General features: G+C 40.1%; 1 protein-coding gene and 1 pseudogene across 13 annotated transcripts in view; both read right to left on the reverse strand.

The window, feature by feature from the left end:
• The window catches only part of KATNAL1 (katanin catalytic subunit A1 like 1), a 108,663-nt gene that overhangs the window by 85,900 nt on the left and 9,184 nt on the right, over positions 1-13,579 (reverse strand). For all 13 annotated transcript variants that reach the window (XR_006204051.1, XR_006204033.1, XR_006204027.1 and 10 more), the window contains one exon: positions 438-613. Coding sequence is in view for 1 of the 13 variants with exons in the window: in XM_042944288.1 (XP_042800222.1) it covers positions 438-599 (162 nt within the window). In the remaining 12 variants the exon portion in view is untranslated. The remainder of the gene's footprint in view (positions 1-437; positions 614-13,579) is intronic.
• LOC122228843 lies at positions 1,523-2,128 on the reverse strand (annotated as a pseudogene).

Consider the following 13,579-nt stretch of genomic DNA (forward strand, 5'->3'; position numbering starts at 1 on the left):
GGGAGTCTTTCAAAATACTCTTTTAAGAAAGAGGAAACTTTCTTAAAGGAAAAGTTTTGTGAAATGGGTCAAAACTCCATGTAAAAATGAAAGGGAAGAGGGCGAGTAGAAATACCTTATATCAAAAATTTATAAACACACACAACTAGGTGACTGATCATGAAAATTAAAAAAAATTACAAGTAGATTCCATGACAATTAAGTATCTTCAAAATATGCCTCATGAAAGATATTATCAAAAATATTCACCAGGCAAGACAAAATTATTCAGAGTACATTTTAAATACATTTCAGTATTCAGACAAACAAGAAACAACTATTTACAAAACCTCTAACTAATAGTCCAACGGTCTATACTCCAACTAACAGTCCTCCAACGGTCCAACTCTGGTCTCTCAAGTATAATAAACTATTACCCTCACCTGAGCGTGTCTTACCTGTTGCCATTTGCCTTTGACAGCTGGGTCTCTGACTGATTGGCAATGTCTCTGAATCTGCTGTATCACCCCCTGGTAATATACCATTGATGAATCATAGTTTCCAAGAAGTGCAAATTCTCTTCCTTTCTTTGCATTGTCACAAATCTCAGCCAAATTCATCTTCTTGAAGAGAACTAAAGAGAACACATAAGGTCTTCTTTTAAGTTTTCAGCACCAACTTTAGAGTATTTTTTCTTATTCTTTAAAATATCTGCTTAGGGGCGCCTGGGTGGCTCAGTCGGTTGAGCATCCGACTTTAGCTCAGGTCATAATCTCACGGATCGTGGGTTCCAGCCCCACATCCGGCACTGTGCTAACAGGAAAAAAAAAAAAAAATTAAATTAAAAAAAAAGTATCTGCTTAAAAGTACTTTCAAAGTCAAAATGGTTCTCTCATTCTTTGAGGTTATCTGAATGCATCTTATAATACTGAGCAGAGTTTCTAATTTTGGAAGCACAAAGGAGATCATAAAAGAACACCCAAGAAGATAACACAGAAATTACACAGCTCTGAACTACTGGTTTATGTTACAGGTACATAAATTGCACACTAGTTTTCCTTGCTCGTTTATAATTACCACAAGCTGTAACTACAATAAAGATGAGCTTGATTTTATTCAATTTATTTTTGACGATGTAGAAACATATAACTGCAGACATTAGTTCTCCCTAAAACATTTTGGCCCCCCCCAAACAAAAGGTCATACTTTCTTTTTCTTTTTGGAAAGACAAAATGTTTTCTTTTAAAACACTGGGAAAGCTATTGAAAAGACAAATATCCATTATATAACCATGAACATTAAATATCTGGAAACTGTCAATCTTCGAAAAGGGGGTAGGCACTTCCAAAGAGCTAAATATTGCAAATTATTCTACCGTATGTCTTCTCTATTATCAACAGTACTTGATGTGATGTAAAATACCAAGAAGCCTCGACTAATTATTCAGTCTCCATCTTGGGATTCAATTCAATTACCCAAGTAAAAGATTTGTCCAAGATGTTCCTGTCACAAGAAACTTCTGGGTGAATTTCAAAAAGGTTCACTAAAGGATCTTCCTTTGTTTATTACTGTACTGTTGGTTACTGCCCACTACAGACGCTGGTTCTAGGCCAGCCCAAGGGTCTTCAAGCATTGAAGGCTTGAGATAACTTTCCAACTCATTAGACATTCTTTTTTCTCTACCACGATCCAAATGGTGTAGATGTCCTTGGAGAACCCTGGGGGTGAGGCTGCTGCTCTCCTGGGGAGTAGCCAAATTGCTGCTGGGACCCCGCGGGGTACTTGGAATAAGGAGTGAGTGCAGCCGCCAGGGGACGCCAGGGAATGGAGACCCAAATCAGCCTCCCCACCCCCCCCCACCCCCCCCACCCCCCACCCCCCCCCCCGCCCCCGAAGCTGCCGGCCCTGTCGCAGTGGGTGGCTGCTCCCTTTGGGCCTTGATCCTTGAGCGGGGCAGAATGGTGGCGTGTGTTGCGGATTCTCGTAGGGTCCCGGGGGGAGGGCGGCCGCGGTTGGCCTCCAACCGGGGTAACCCGGAAGCTGCTCAAGCTACCCCAACCTCCTACACCCACGCCAGGGTAGGGAGCAGTCGGGGTCAAAAATTCTGTCGGTGCATGTCAGGAGACCACGATGAAGACCTCACTGCCATGCTCTCCCCCAAAAAGTCACACTTACGGAAGACATTTTAAAGGAACAGCTTGCAGTGTGGTCCATGCATCCTTTATATGTATTTAATTGTCCCATACAACTGAAATCTAAGCAAAAACCTGTGAATGAAACTACCTGAGCCCCTTTTGCTCCTCAAATTGTAATCTTCTATGATCTCATCATTCTCTATAGCTTCCTGTCTGTGAAAATAACTATCATTTTTCTTTCCCCTTCTACAGATGCTAGGAAGAACATCGTCTGACCTTCCGGTTTCTACCAAAGCTCTCTGGCCTGGTAATTCTAGCTTTTCTTCCTGGCTTCCCAAAAGTCTCCCAGAATCATCCAAAGGCTCCAAATGCCAAGACACTTGCCACTAAAGACTACAAATTGGGGGGAGTTCAGAGATATAGACGAACGGCATCCTGGAGGAGTCCAAATCACCCTGCTTATTTCCCAGAACAGTAAGCCAAAGGATCCACTTAGTAGAGAACATCAAAGTATTTCTCCACGCCTTTCTGAGGCAATTAAATTCTGGTGTGAGCTTAGCTTTCTCTCTACGTCTTATCTATTCTTAAGGAGCTCAAAAACCCTTCCTCAAAATTAAGCACATCTAGTTCTAGGCATTTCAACGGACTCCGGTACATTCTTAAAAATAAAGCTGTTTCCTTTATGTGTTTTGATTATTAGTCCCTTCCCCCAGCGTAAGTTCCTTGAAGGCAGCATCTGTGTTACTTTAGAATTACACCACAACAAAAGGTACACTAGCTTTGCACAGTTAGAAACTTCAGCATTTAACAGATCTACCCACAGAACACAGGGCAACCGGGCAAAGCCTCTTCTTCAAACTAGAACATTAACACAAAGCAGTAAGATCTCATACTGAATGAGCTGTAATTAGTAAGTCCGGTAAGGGGAAAAAAAAAAACTGTTCCATATATTATTTTCTTTTAAAAGCATGAATTCTGCTAATATGTGCTGTCACACAACTATGCAGGATAAAAATATCTTCATGTAGGGGCCGCCTGGGTGGCTCAGCTCAGGTCATGATCTCATGGTCGTGAGATAGAGCCCCATGATTCTCTCTACTTCTGTTCTCCCTACTCCCGAATGCTCGCTCTCTCTCTCGCTCTCTCTCTCAAAATAAAAACCAATATCTTGATGTAAAGCAGGGGTCAGCAAACTCTTTGTATAAAGAATCAGACAGTAAACATTTTAGGTTATAGTGATAACCGTTGAGTGCAACTTGCTATAAAACCAGTCTCCTAGTAAGAATGAAGTTCTTTCTGGGGGATAATATTTCACTTAGTTGAGATTCAAAATTAGCGTTCCCTATAATCAAAATCAACTGCAAACGTTCATATGCTAATGCTACTTTTTAAATAAGAATGTATGTATTTCATGTTTGAAAGTGTCTTTTTACCCTGAAAGGTGCCGGGCCGTCACATACACACGATTTCAATTCAGCATATTCATTGTTTGGGAGATATCTACAGACTTAAATCTTCTCTTAATATTTGTCTTTCATCTTTCAGTATGTCCTTCCACCGCAGATCAATCACCTCCAATCGGAGGTTAAGGTGGGTGCAAATGCCTCAACCACACAACGAAACGGATTTTGTAATAGGGTCGTTTCCTTTGCACTCACATCAAAGTCTGAGACCGAGCTCAGAAAATACGTCTACTGCAACCCTGAGTGGGAACGGCGACTTCGTTTTCTTTACCCTAACTTCTGACGGCCTGCAAAGCTATCTAAAACAGCTTCATGTTATTTGTGATTCAAACAACACTCGTTGGCATCGAAATCACTTTTCATTTTGCATATAAGCACGGTTTGGCTTATAATTTTAGGTTGAATACTTTAAGAAACATGACCAAGTCTGCAGCAAAAACTGACTTCCAAAGCCATTCGGTGTTCAAGCACAGTGGTTGAGAGCAGTTCTTCTCATTCGGAAAGATCTCAAATCAGCCCAAACCTCAAAAGACTGGAATAGAATTTTACTGTTACTACTAGGCCACTGAACCGCAATGTGGTGGGGCAAGTCCGGGTTTTCGGCTTCTACTTCTGATCAAAATTCACGCAGCTAACAATGACTACGTCCACAGGAGCAACACGACCAGTTCTGTATTTCATGCGACACTCAAATGTCCTCTGCAAAATACCTGCTGATAAATACAATAAATAACCCTATATTTTGGCCACTTTACATTTCCACAGTTTCGTAAATTTGCTCACCTAAGCCGTTTTCTGTTAAGAGACATATTTTTACTTCCATCAATTGTAACGCATCTTAACCGATCCCACCTCTCGGGTCATACAAAATTAGTGTTTTCTGAACTCTTTGTAAATATTTTTGTCAGCAGTTATTCCATGAGCACTATCATTGAAACTAATTCTTCAAAAACTTCAAGCTTAGACTTGACTTCTTGAATAACAATAACTGAGCTGTGTTGGTAACCTCTGCCAATCCGCAAAAGCCAGGGAAAACCACGCGAAATCATTCGCTTTGTTTTTTAATTGATTACTAATGTTCTCAACCCTTGCAGCAACTGTTCTTGCCAAAAGGCTAATAGCTTTAAACAAGTTTATTCTCTCCAGACACATTTCTTTGGCTACTACAATCAAAGGCGATTTAGTTAAGGCACCATCAGTAGTAAATGACTTCCTTACTTGACTAACAAATGAAATACTCGGAAACTGAATCTGGGCACAGTCTGATTTTCATTTTTAATAATTCTGTGAAGAAATTCTGCTATGGCTAAGATATTCCTTTTTCAATTTTCTAATTTTTCTGGCCACTGTTTTCCTGTGAGTTGGGAATACTGTGATGACTGATTAGTCTGGTAATGTCAGCATATACTGTATTTCCTTAGCACAGCTATAGTCTCACCGCATAATAATCAATGCTTTGTCATCTAATTTGATAATCTATACTCCAGTGTACTTTAGAAGTCTAACATGTTGGAGCACCTGGGTGGCTTAGCCAGTTGAGCGTCTGACTCTTAATTTCGGCTCAGGTCATGATCTCACGGGACTCCACGGGTTGTGGGATCAAGCCTCACATCGCTGAGCTTAGGATTCTCCCTCTTTCTCCCTCTGCCCCTCTTCCCCATTTGTGCATGCTCTCACTCTCTCTAAAATAAAAAATTAAAATTAAAAAAATAATAATAATAATAATAGGGGCACCTGGGTGGTCCAGTAGGTTAATTAAGTGTCTGACTTCAGCTCAGGTCATGATCTCACAGTTCGTGGGTTCAAACCCAACATCCGGCTCTGTGCTGACAGCTCGGAGCCTGGAGCCTGCTTTGGATTCTGTGTCTCCCTCTCTCTCTGCCCCTCCCCTGCTCGCACTCTTGTCTCTCTCTCTCTCTCTCTCAAATAAACATTAAAAAAAATTTTTTTTTAGTAAAAATAAAAGTATAACATGTCAAGTCCATTTTTCTCATCTTTTGTTTCAACATGATGGGTACGTGCTGATAATAAAGTAGAATGTCATAGTACAATGATATACAAGCTACTTGAAACAGTGATTATAGTGCACCCAAGTAGTGCAAAACAGTGAGAATGTCACAAAATCTCAGTCCCAATGACTCAAGCTCACAAAAGCAGCCATAAAGAATATGTAAACAAGCGTGTGTGCCTGTGTTCAAATAGACCTTTATTTATGGACACTGATAACAGAATTTCATTTAATTTCCACACGTCACAAAACAGTATTCTTCTTTTGACTTTTTTAACCATTAAAAAAATGCAAAAACCGTTCTCAGTTCATAAGCCATTCAAAGACAAGTGGCAGTCTGGATATGGCCCCTAGATTGTACTTTGCTGAGTCCTGCTTTCCACTTCTATCTTAAGAATCCAGAAAAATACAAGCAAATTAAACAGCAAGGAAGTAAAAGAGCATAATAAAGTTAAGAGCAGAAATCAATAAGCTAGAAATAGAAGAATAAAAAAGTTTCAGTGGAGCCAAGCTGGTTCTTCAGAAGTACCATCATAATGAATATATCTCTAGTGATATTGACCGAGAAAGGGAGAGAGAAAACAAGATTAACAAAATCAGAAATAACGGAGGGGCTAGCACTACAAACTTTAGAGATATTAGAAGGCAAATGAGGGCTTAATAAAATATGCAAATGCTACACAAAATACCAAAACTTACTCAAGAAGAAACAGAGTGATTAATCTGAATAGTCCTATATCAACCAGTGATACTCAATTTGAAATTTAAAATCTTCCCCCAAAAAACAAACAAAAAACCCCTCCAGATCCAAATGGCTTCACTAGTGAATTCTCCCAAAGCATTAAAGGAAAAAATAAAACCAATTCTAAACAAATTCTCAGAAAAAAGAAAAGGCGTGGGGCGCCTGGGTGACCCAGTTGGTTAAGCATCCAACTCTTGATTTCAGCTCGGGTCATGATCCCAGGGTCATGGGATCAAACCCCTCATTGAGCTTCACGCTGAGCAAGGAGCCTGATGTGTAAGATTCTCTCTCTCCCTCTGCCCCTCTTCCCCGCTCATGCTCTCTCTAAAATAAAAAAAAAAAAACAAAAATAAATTTTAAAAGGAAAGAAAGAAAAAAGAAGAGGCAGAAAAACTTCCAACTCCTACTTTAAGGGCAGCATTATCCTGATAGCAAAACTAAACATTATAAGAAAAGAAATTTACATAGCAATATCCTTCAGAAACACAAATACAAAAATCTTTAAATTTTAGGTAGTCAAATGCAGTAATACATAAAAAGGATAATGCATGATGACCAAAGAAGGGTCAATACCAAAAATTCAAGATGGTTTATATTAAAAACCAATCAACAGGATTTTAAGAGACTAGAAATGAAATGTATGATCATCTCAATAGAGGCATAAAAAGCTCTGACAAAAAATCAACACCATTCATAAGAACTTTTAGCAAACTAAGAAGAGAATTTCCTCAGCCCAATAGAGTATTCACGAAATCCTTACCTCTAAAATCATATTTATTGTGAAAGACTAAACGCTCTCCCCAAAGATCAAGAAATAACAGGCCCAGTATATTTGCTCTCATTCCTTCTATTCTACATTAGAACTAGAGGTTCTAACCACTGCAATAGGCAGGAAAAAAAAAATAAAAGGCATACAGATTGGAAAAGAAGTAAAGTTGCTTTTATTCATATACAACCTGATTATTAATGGAGAAAATCCTAGGGAATCTACAACAGCTACCAGAATTAGTGAGTTTTGTAACTCAAAATTTATTTTGTAACTCAGAAGTTATTATGCTGCAGGACACAAGGTCAATATAAAAAAAATCAATTGCATTTCTACATACTAACAATAATTGAAAACAAAAGTTAAAAAACAAAATCACCAAAAAATATGAAATATTCAGGGATAAATTTAACAAAATACATTCAAGAATGTAACATGGAAAACTACCAAATATTGCTAAGAGAAGTTAAGGATGACCTACATTAATGGACATATGTATGTTCACACATTAATGAACTGAAACATTCAATGTAGGTAAGATGTCAATTCTCTTGAAAGTGAGCCATAGTCAATACAATCACCATCAAAATTCCAGCAGCCTTTCTTGTAAAAACTGACAAGCTGATTTCAAAATTTACGTGGAAATACCAAGGGCAGAGAATAGCCAAAACGGGTTAGCAAAAGAGTAACGTAAGACAACTTATACCGTCTGTTTCCAAGATTTACTATAAAGTTGCAGCAATGAAGACAGTGTGGGATTGGCATACAGACAGACTCACAGACCAATGGAACAAATTAGGCAGTCCAGAAAAAGATCCATACATATATGGCCAATTAATTTCTGACGAAGTTCTCAAGGCAAGTCAACAAGGAGAAATTTTTTTTTCGAAAAGGGGTGCTGAAACAACCAGAAATCCATATGCAAAAGGAACCTGAACCTCCACTCTTATCTCACATCATATACAAAAGTCATCTCAAAATGAATTGATGACCTAAACATAAGTTAAAACTATAAAACTTTCAGAAGACAACCCAACCCAAGGTATGGAGGGGGGAGGGGGCACCAGGTCCTCAAGCCCCAGTTCCCACAGGGCATAATGAGTCAGCTGACATCTTTATGTACAGTAGGTTGCATTACAGAAGAATCCTCAGTTAGGGAACCCAATCTATTATATTGAACAGCATATGCAGGTCTTGTTCCAAAGGAAGATCTTCTTTCCTCCGGGCTATAAGCAAGCCCAACCTTTGCTCTGGAGGAAGACACAATATCTACTTTTCAAGGCTGTTCAACTTCGTATCAGCTTTCAACCTGGGGAGCCCCCTTGCCTCTTCTATGTTGAATCTTTTGTGTGTGTGTCTATCACATGTCTTTCTCTTTCTTGGTTTACTCCCTTACTTTTATAAAGCACATTTTCTTTCCATAGATGGGAGGTAGAGTTTTTGAGATTTTATTCTACCTTTATTCTACCCTCACACGTTTGTCATAGTTTGATTAGCTACTGAATTCTAGCTTGGAAATAATTTTCCTTCAGAATTTTGAAGGCACTGTTTTATTGCCGTCTAGGCTTCAATTAAGTTGGGAAGACTGAAGTCATTCAAATTCCTGACCCTTTATAGATCACCTGTTTTTTCCCCTTTCTGCAAGTCTGCAGGATCTTCTCCTTGATCCAAGCTTTCTAAAATTGTTGATGATGTATTTGAAATGGGTCTACGTGGGGGAAAGATCCAACGTGGTGGAGAAACAGGAGACCCACAGTTCCCTTGTCCCTCAAACACAGCAGTGTTGAGGCCAAAGGACTTTGAATTCCAAGAGTCCGGGCTGCAGAGTGGCAGAGACACTGGGACAACCTGGCGGGCCACAGGTGTGTGACTGTGAACTGGGAGAGAGAAAAGGGGTGCGTAGGCCGGAAGGGGAGGGATCCCCTTCTGCAGAGTAACGAAAGGAAGAGAAAGAGAGGCTGTGAAAGTGTAGGGCTGTATCTGGACAAGAGAATTACCATGGACCAGGGATGGAGAAGGATCCAATCTCTAACTGTGGGGCGTTCTCCAGACTGGGCCAGCTGCCCAGTTTGCACACCTGGGGAGGAGGGGAGCCTGCCCCTGGCTCGGTAACTAGTTCAGAGCTGCAGTCCACAGTAGGAGAAAGCAATCCCTCTCTGGAGTGCTGTGGGAAGAAGGAATATAACCATCCAAAGGACAAAGACTGCCTGCGACCGCCAGCCAGAGGCCATATATTGGCGGAACCGGGGCACTCGGAGAGAGCCCCTTGAGGACATCGGGGGTTTCAATCCCGGCTGAGCACCAGGGAGGCGCGGGAGTCGGCAGAGAGGGACAAACTGCCTCGTTCGCCCCGCGGCCCAGTGAGGCTGGCCGGGACACTGGTCGGGGGAGGAAAGACTGAGGGGTCGCCATTTTTCTCCCCACCACCAACAGGGTGGGGCTTCAGGGAAGGGACAGCGGGTCCAGAGGGCAGACGGTACCCCCTACACCAAGCCACGCCCCTCCACGCCGGGTAACTGCGTATCCACCGTTGATTGACGCCGACCAACCAGACAGCCCCCCTCTCTAGACAAGGCACCCAGCGGTTTTGCATTTTCTGATTTAATTCTTGGACAGTTCTTCTTACATACATTTTTTTTTTCTTTCTTTTCTCCTTCTTATTTCTTCCTCCTCTAGTCTGGTTATTCTGGTTGTTGGTTTGTTTAAGCAGATATATGTAATCTATTCTCTTTATACCTGTTCTATATCGCCTTATTTTCCTCTCTCTCTCTCTCTCTCTCTCTCTCTGGATTAAGCCATATAGTTTCTCTGCCTGGTCAATTTTCTTTTCTTTCTTTTTTTCCCGCCCGTCATTTCTCTTTGTATGGGATAAGACCTCTTCCACCAACACTGTTCCCACCACCACCACCACCCCCCCATTGGTTTGTTGTTGTTGTTTGTTTGTTTTTCTCCAGGGCTACTTCAATGAACGAATCAAAGCACACCTGGTGGGGGGTCCAAAACATCACTACGAATAGGGAGATAAAGCAACCAGAATCCCAACAACAGAGAACAAGCAACACACTCCAAAAAAACACCTCCTGAAGGGCCAGGCCCAGGACAGCATATGACCCCTCTTTAATACACTACTGCTCGCAGGTGCAGGACACATAACAAGCTTTTAAAACACATAAGGGACAGAAAACTAGCCAAAATGACGAAACGGAAGAATTCTCCTCAAAAGAAATTCCAGGAAGAAATGACAGCTGAAGAATTGATCAAAACAGATATAAACAATATATCTGATCAAGAACTTAGAATAATAGTCATAAGATTAATTGCTGGGCTTGAAAAAAGCATAGAAGACAGCAGAAAATCTATTGCTGCAGAGATCAAGGAACTAAAAAATAGTCATGATGAATTAAAAATGTTGTCAATGAGGTGCAAAATAAACTAGAGGCAATGGCAGTGAGGATTGAAGAGGCAGAAGGGAAAATAAGTGAAATAGAAGATAAAATTATGGAAAAAGATGAACCTGAGAAGAAGAGAGATAAAAAAAATTCTAGGCCACGAGGGAGGAATTAGAGAACTAAGTGATTCAATGAAATGTAGTAATATCCTTAGCACAGGAATTCCCGAAGAGAGAAAGGGGTCGAAGGTGTACTCGAACAAATCATAGTCGAGAACTTCCCTAATTTGGGGAAGGAAACAGACATTGAACTCCAGGAGGCACAGAGAACTCCCTTCTGATGTAACAGGAATTGATCTTCTGCACAACATACCGTAGTGAAACTGGCAAAATACAAAGATAAAGAGAGAATTCTGAAAGCAGCTAGGGACAAAAAGGTCTTAATCTACAAGGGTAGACATGTAAGGGTAGTAGCCAAGCTATCTACTGAAACGTGGCAGGCCAGAAGGGAGTGGCAAGAAATAGTCAATGTGCTGAATAGGAAAAATGTGCAGCCAAGAATCCTTTACCCAGTAAGGCTGTCATTCAGAATAGAAAGAGAGATAAAAGGGGCGCCTGGGTAGCTCAGTCGGTTGGGCATCCGACTTCAGCTCAGGTCATGAACTCATGGTTCGTGGGTTCGGGCCCCACGTCGAGCTCTGTGCTGACAGCTCGGAGCCTGCTGTCTGCTGCGGATTCTGTGTCTCCCTCTCTCTCAGGGGTAAGTAAACATTAAAAAGAAAAAAAAAAAAAAAAAGTAAAAAAAAAAAGAAAGAAAGAAAGATAAAGGTTTTCCCAGACAAACAAAAACTGACGGAGTTCATCACCACTAAACCAGCCCTACAAGAGATCCTAAGGGAGACTCTGTGGTGGAATGTTGCAAAGATCACAAAGGACCAGAGACATCACTACAAGCATGAAACCTACAGATAACACAATGACACTACGTCCATATCTGAATAAGTCCATATTTGACACTAAGTCCACTGAATATAAATGGACTAAATGCTCCAATAAAAAGACACAGGGTATCAGAATGGATAAAAAAAACAAGACCTATCTATTTGCTGTCTACAAGACACTCGTTTTAGACCTGAGGACACCTTCAGATTGAAAGTGAGGGGATGGAGAACCATCTACCATGCTACTGAAAGTCAAAAGAAAGCTGGAGTAGCCATACATATATCAGACAAACTAGATTTTAAACTGAAGGCTGTAACAAGAGATGAAAAAGGACATTATATCATAATTATGGGATCTATCCATCAAGAAGAACTAATAATTATAAACGTTTATGCAACCAATTTGGAAGCATCCAAATATATAAAATAATCACCAACATAAGCAATCGTATGTGGTAATTGCAGGGAACTTTAAAACTCCACTTACAACAATGGACAGATCATCTAGGCAGAAAATCAATAAATCAAAAATGGCCCTGAATGATACACTGGACCAGATGGACTTGACAGATATATTCAGAACTTTTCATCCAAAAGCAGCAGAATACACATTCTTCTCAAGTGTACATGGAACATTCTCCAAGATAGATCACATACTGGGTCACAAAACAGCCGATAAATATAAAAGAACTGAGATCATACCATGCACATTTTCATATCACAATGCTATGAAACTGAAAATCAACCACAGGAAAAAGTCTGGAAAACCTCCAAATGCATGGAAGTTAAAGAACATCCAACTAAAGAATAAATGGGTCAACCAGGCAATTAAAGAAGAAATTAAAAAATATTTGGAAACAAATGAAAATGAAAACACGACAATCCAAACCCTTTGGGATGAAGCAAAGGCAGTCCTAAGAGGAAAATGCACTGCAATCCAGGCCTATCTTAAGAAACAAGAAAAATCCCAAATACAAAACGTAACACAACACCTAAAGGAACCAGAAGAACAGCAAAAACAAAAAACAAAAAAAAAACAACAACAACAAAAACCAAGGCCAGCAGAAGAAGAGAAATAATAAAGATTAGAGCAGAAATAAACAATACAGAATCAAATAAAACATAGAACAGATCAATTAAAATAAGAGCTGGTTTTTGGAAAAAGTAAACAAAATGGATACGCCCCTAGCCAGACTTCTCAAAAAGAAAAGAGGACCCACATAGATAAAATCATGAATGAATTTGGACTTATCACAACCAATCCCTCAGAAATATAAACATTTATCAGAGAATACTATGAAAAATTTTATGCCAACAAACTGGACAGCCTGGAAGAAATGGACAAATTCCTAGCCACCCACACGCTACCAAAACTCAAACAGGAAGAAATAGAAAATTTAATAGACCCATAACTAGTGAAGAAACTGAATCAGTTATCAAAAATCTCCCAACCAATAAAAGTCCTGGGCCAGATAGCTTCCCAGGGGAATTCTACCTGAGATTTAAAGCAGAGTTAATACCTATCCTTCTCAAGCTGTTCCAAAAAATAGAAACGGAAGTTAAGTTTCCAGATTCATTTTATGAAGCCAGCATTACCTTGATTCCCAAACCAGAGACCCCACAAAAAAGGAGAATTAAGGCCAATATCCTTGATGAACATGGATGCAAAAATTCTCAACAAGATACTAGCAAATCGAATTCAACATCATATAAAAAGAATTAATGGGGCGCCTAGTGGCTCAGTCGGTTAAGCGTCAGACTTCAGCTCAGGTCATGATCTTGTGGTTCCTGAGTTCAAGTCCCATGTCAGGCTCTATGCTGACAGCTCAGAGCCTGGAGCCTGCTTCAGATTCTGTGTGTGTCTCTCCCTCTGCCCATCCCCTGCTCGCACTCTGTCTCTTTCTCTCAAAAATAAATAAACATCAAAAAAAATTTTTTTTAAAGAATTATTCATCATGATCAAATGGGATTCATTCCAGGGCTGCAGAGCTGGTTCAATATTCACAAATCAACCGATGTGATACATCACATTGACAAAAGAAAGGATAAGAACCATATGATCCTGTCAATAGATGTAGAAAAAGCATTTGACAAAATACAGCATACTTTCTTACTAAAAACCCTCAAGAAATTCAGGATAGAAAGAACATACCTAAA

The sequence above is a fragment of the Panthera leo genome, chromosome A1 (genome assembly GCF_018350215.1).
Source record: "Panthera leo isolate Ple1 chromosome A1, P.leo_Ple1_pat1.1, whole genome shotgun sequence".
NCBI classification, from domain to species: domain Eukaryota; kingdom Metazoa; phylum Chordata; class Mammalia; order Carnivora; family Felidae; genus Panthera; species Panthera leo.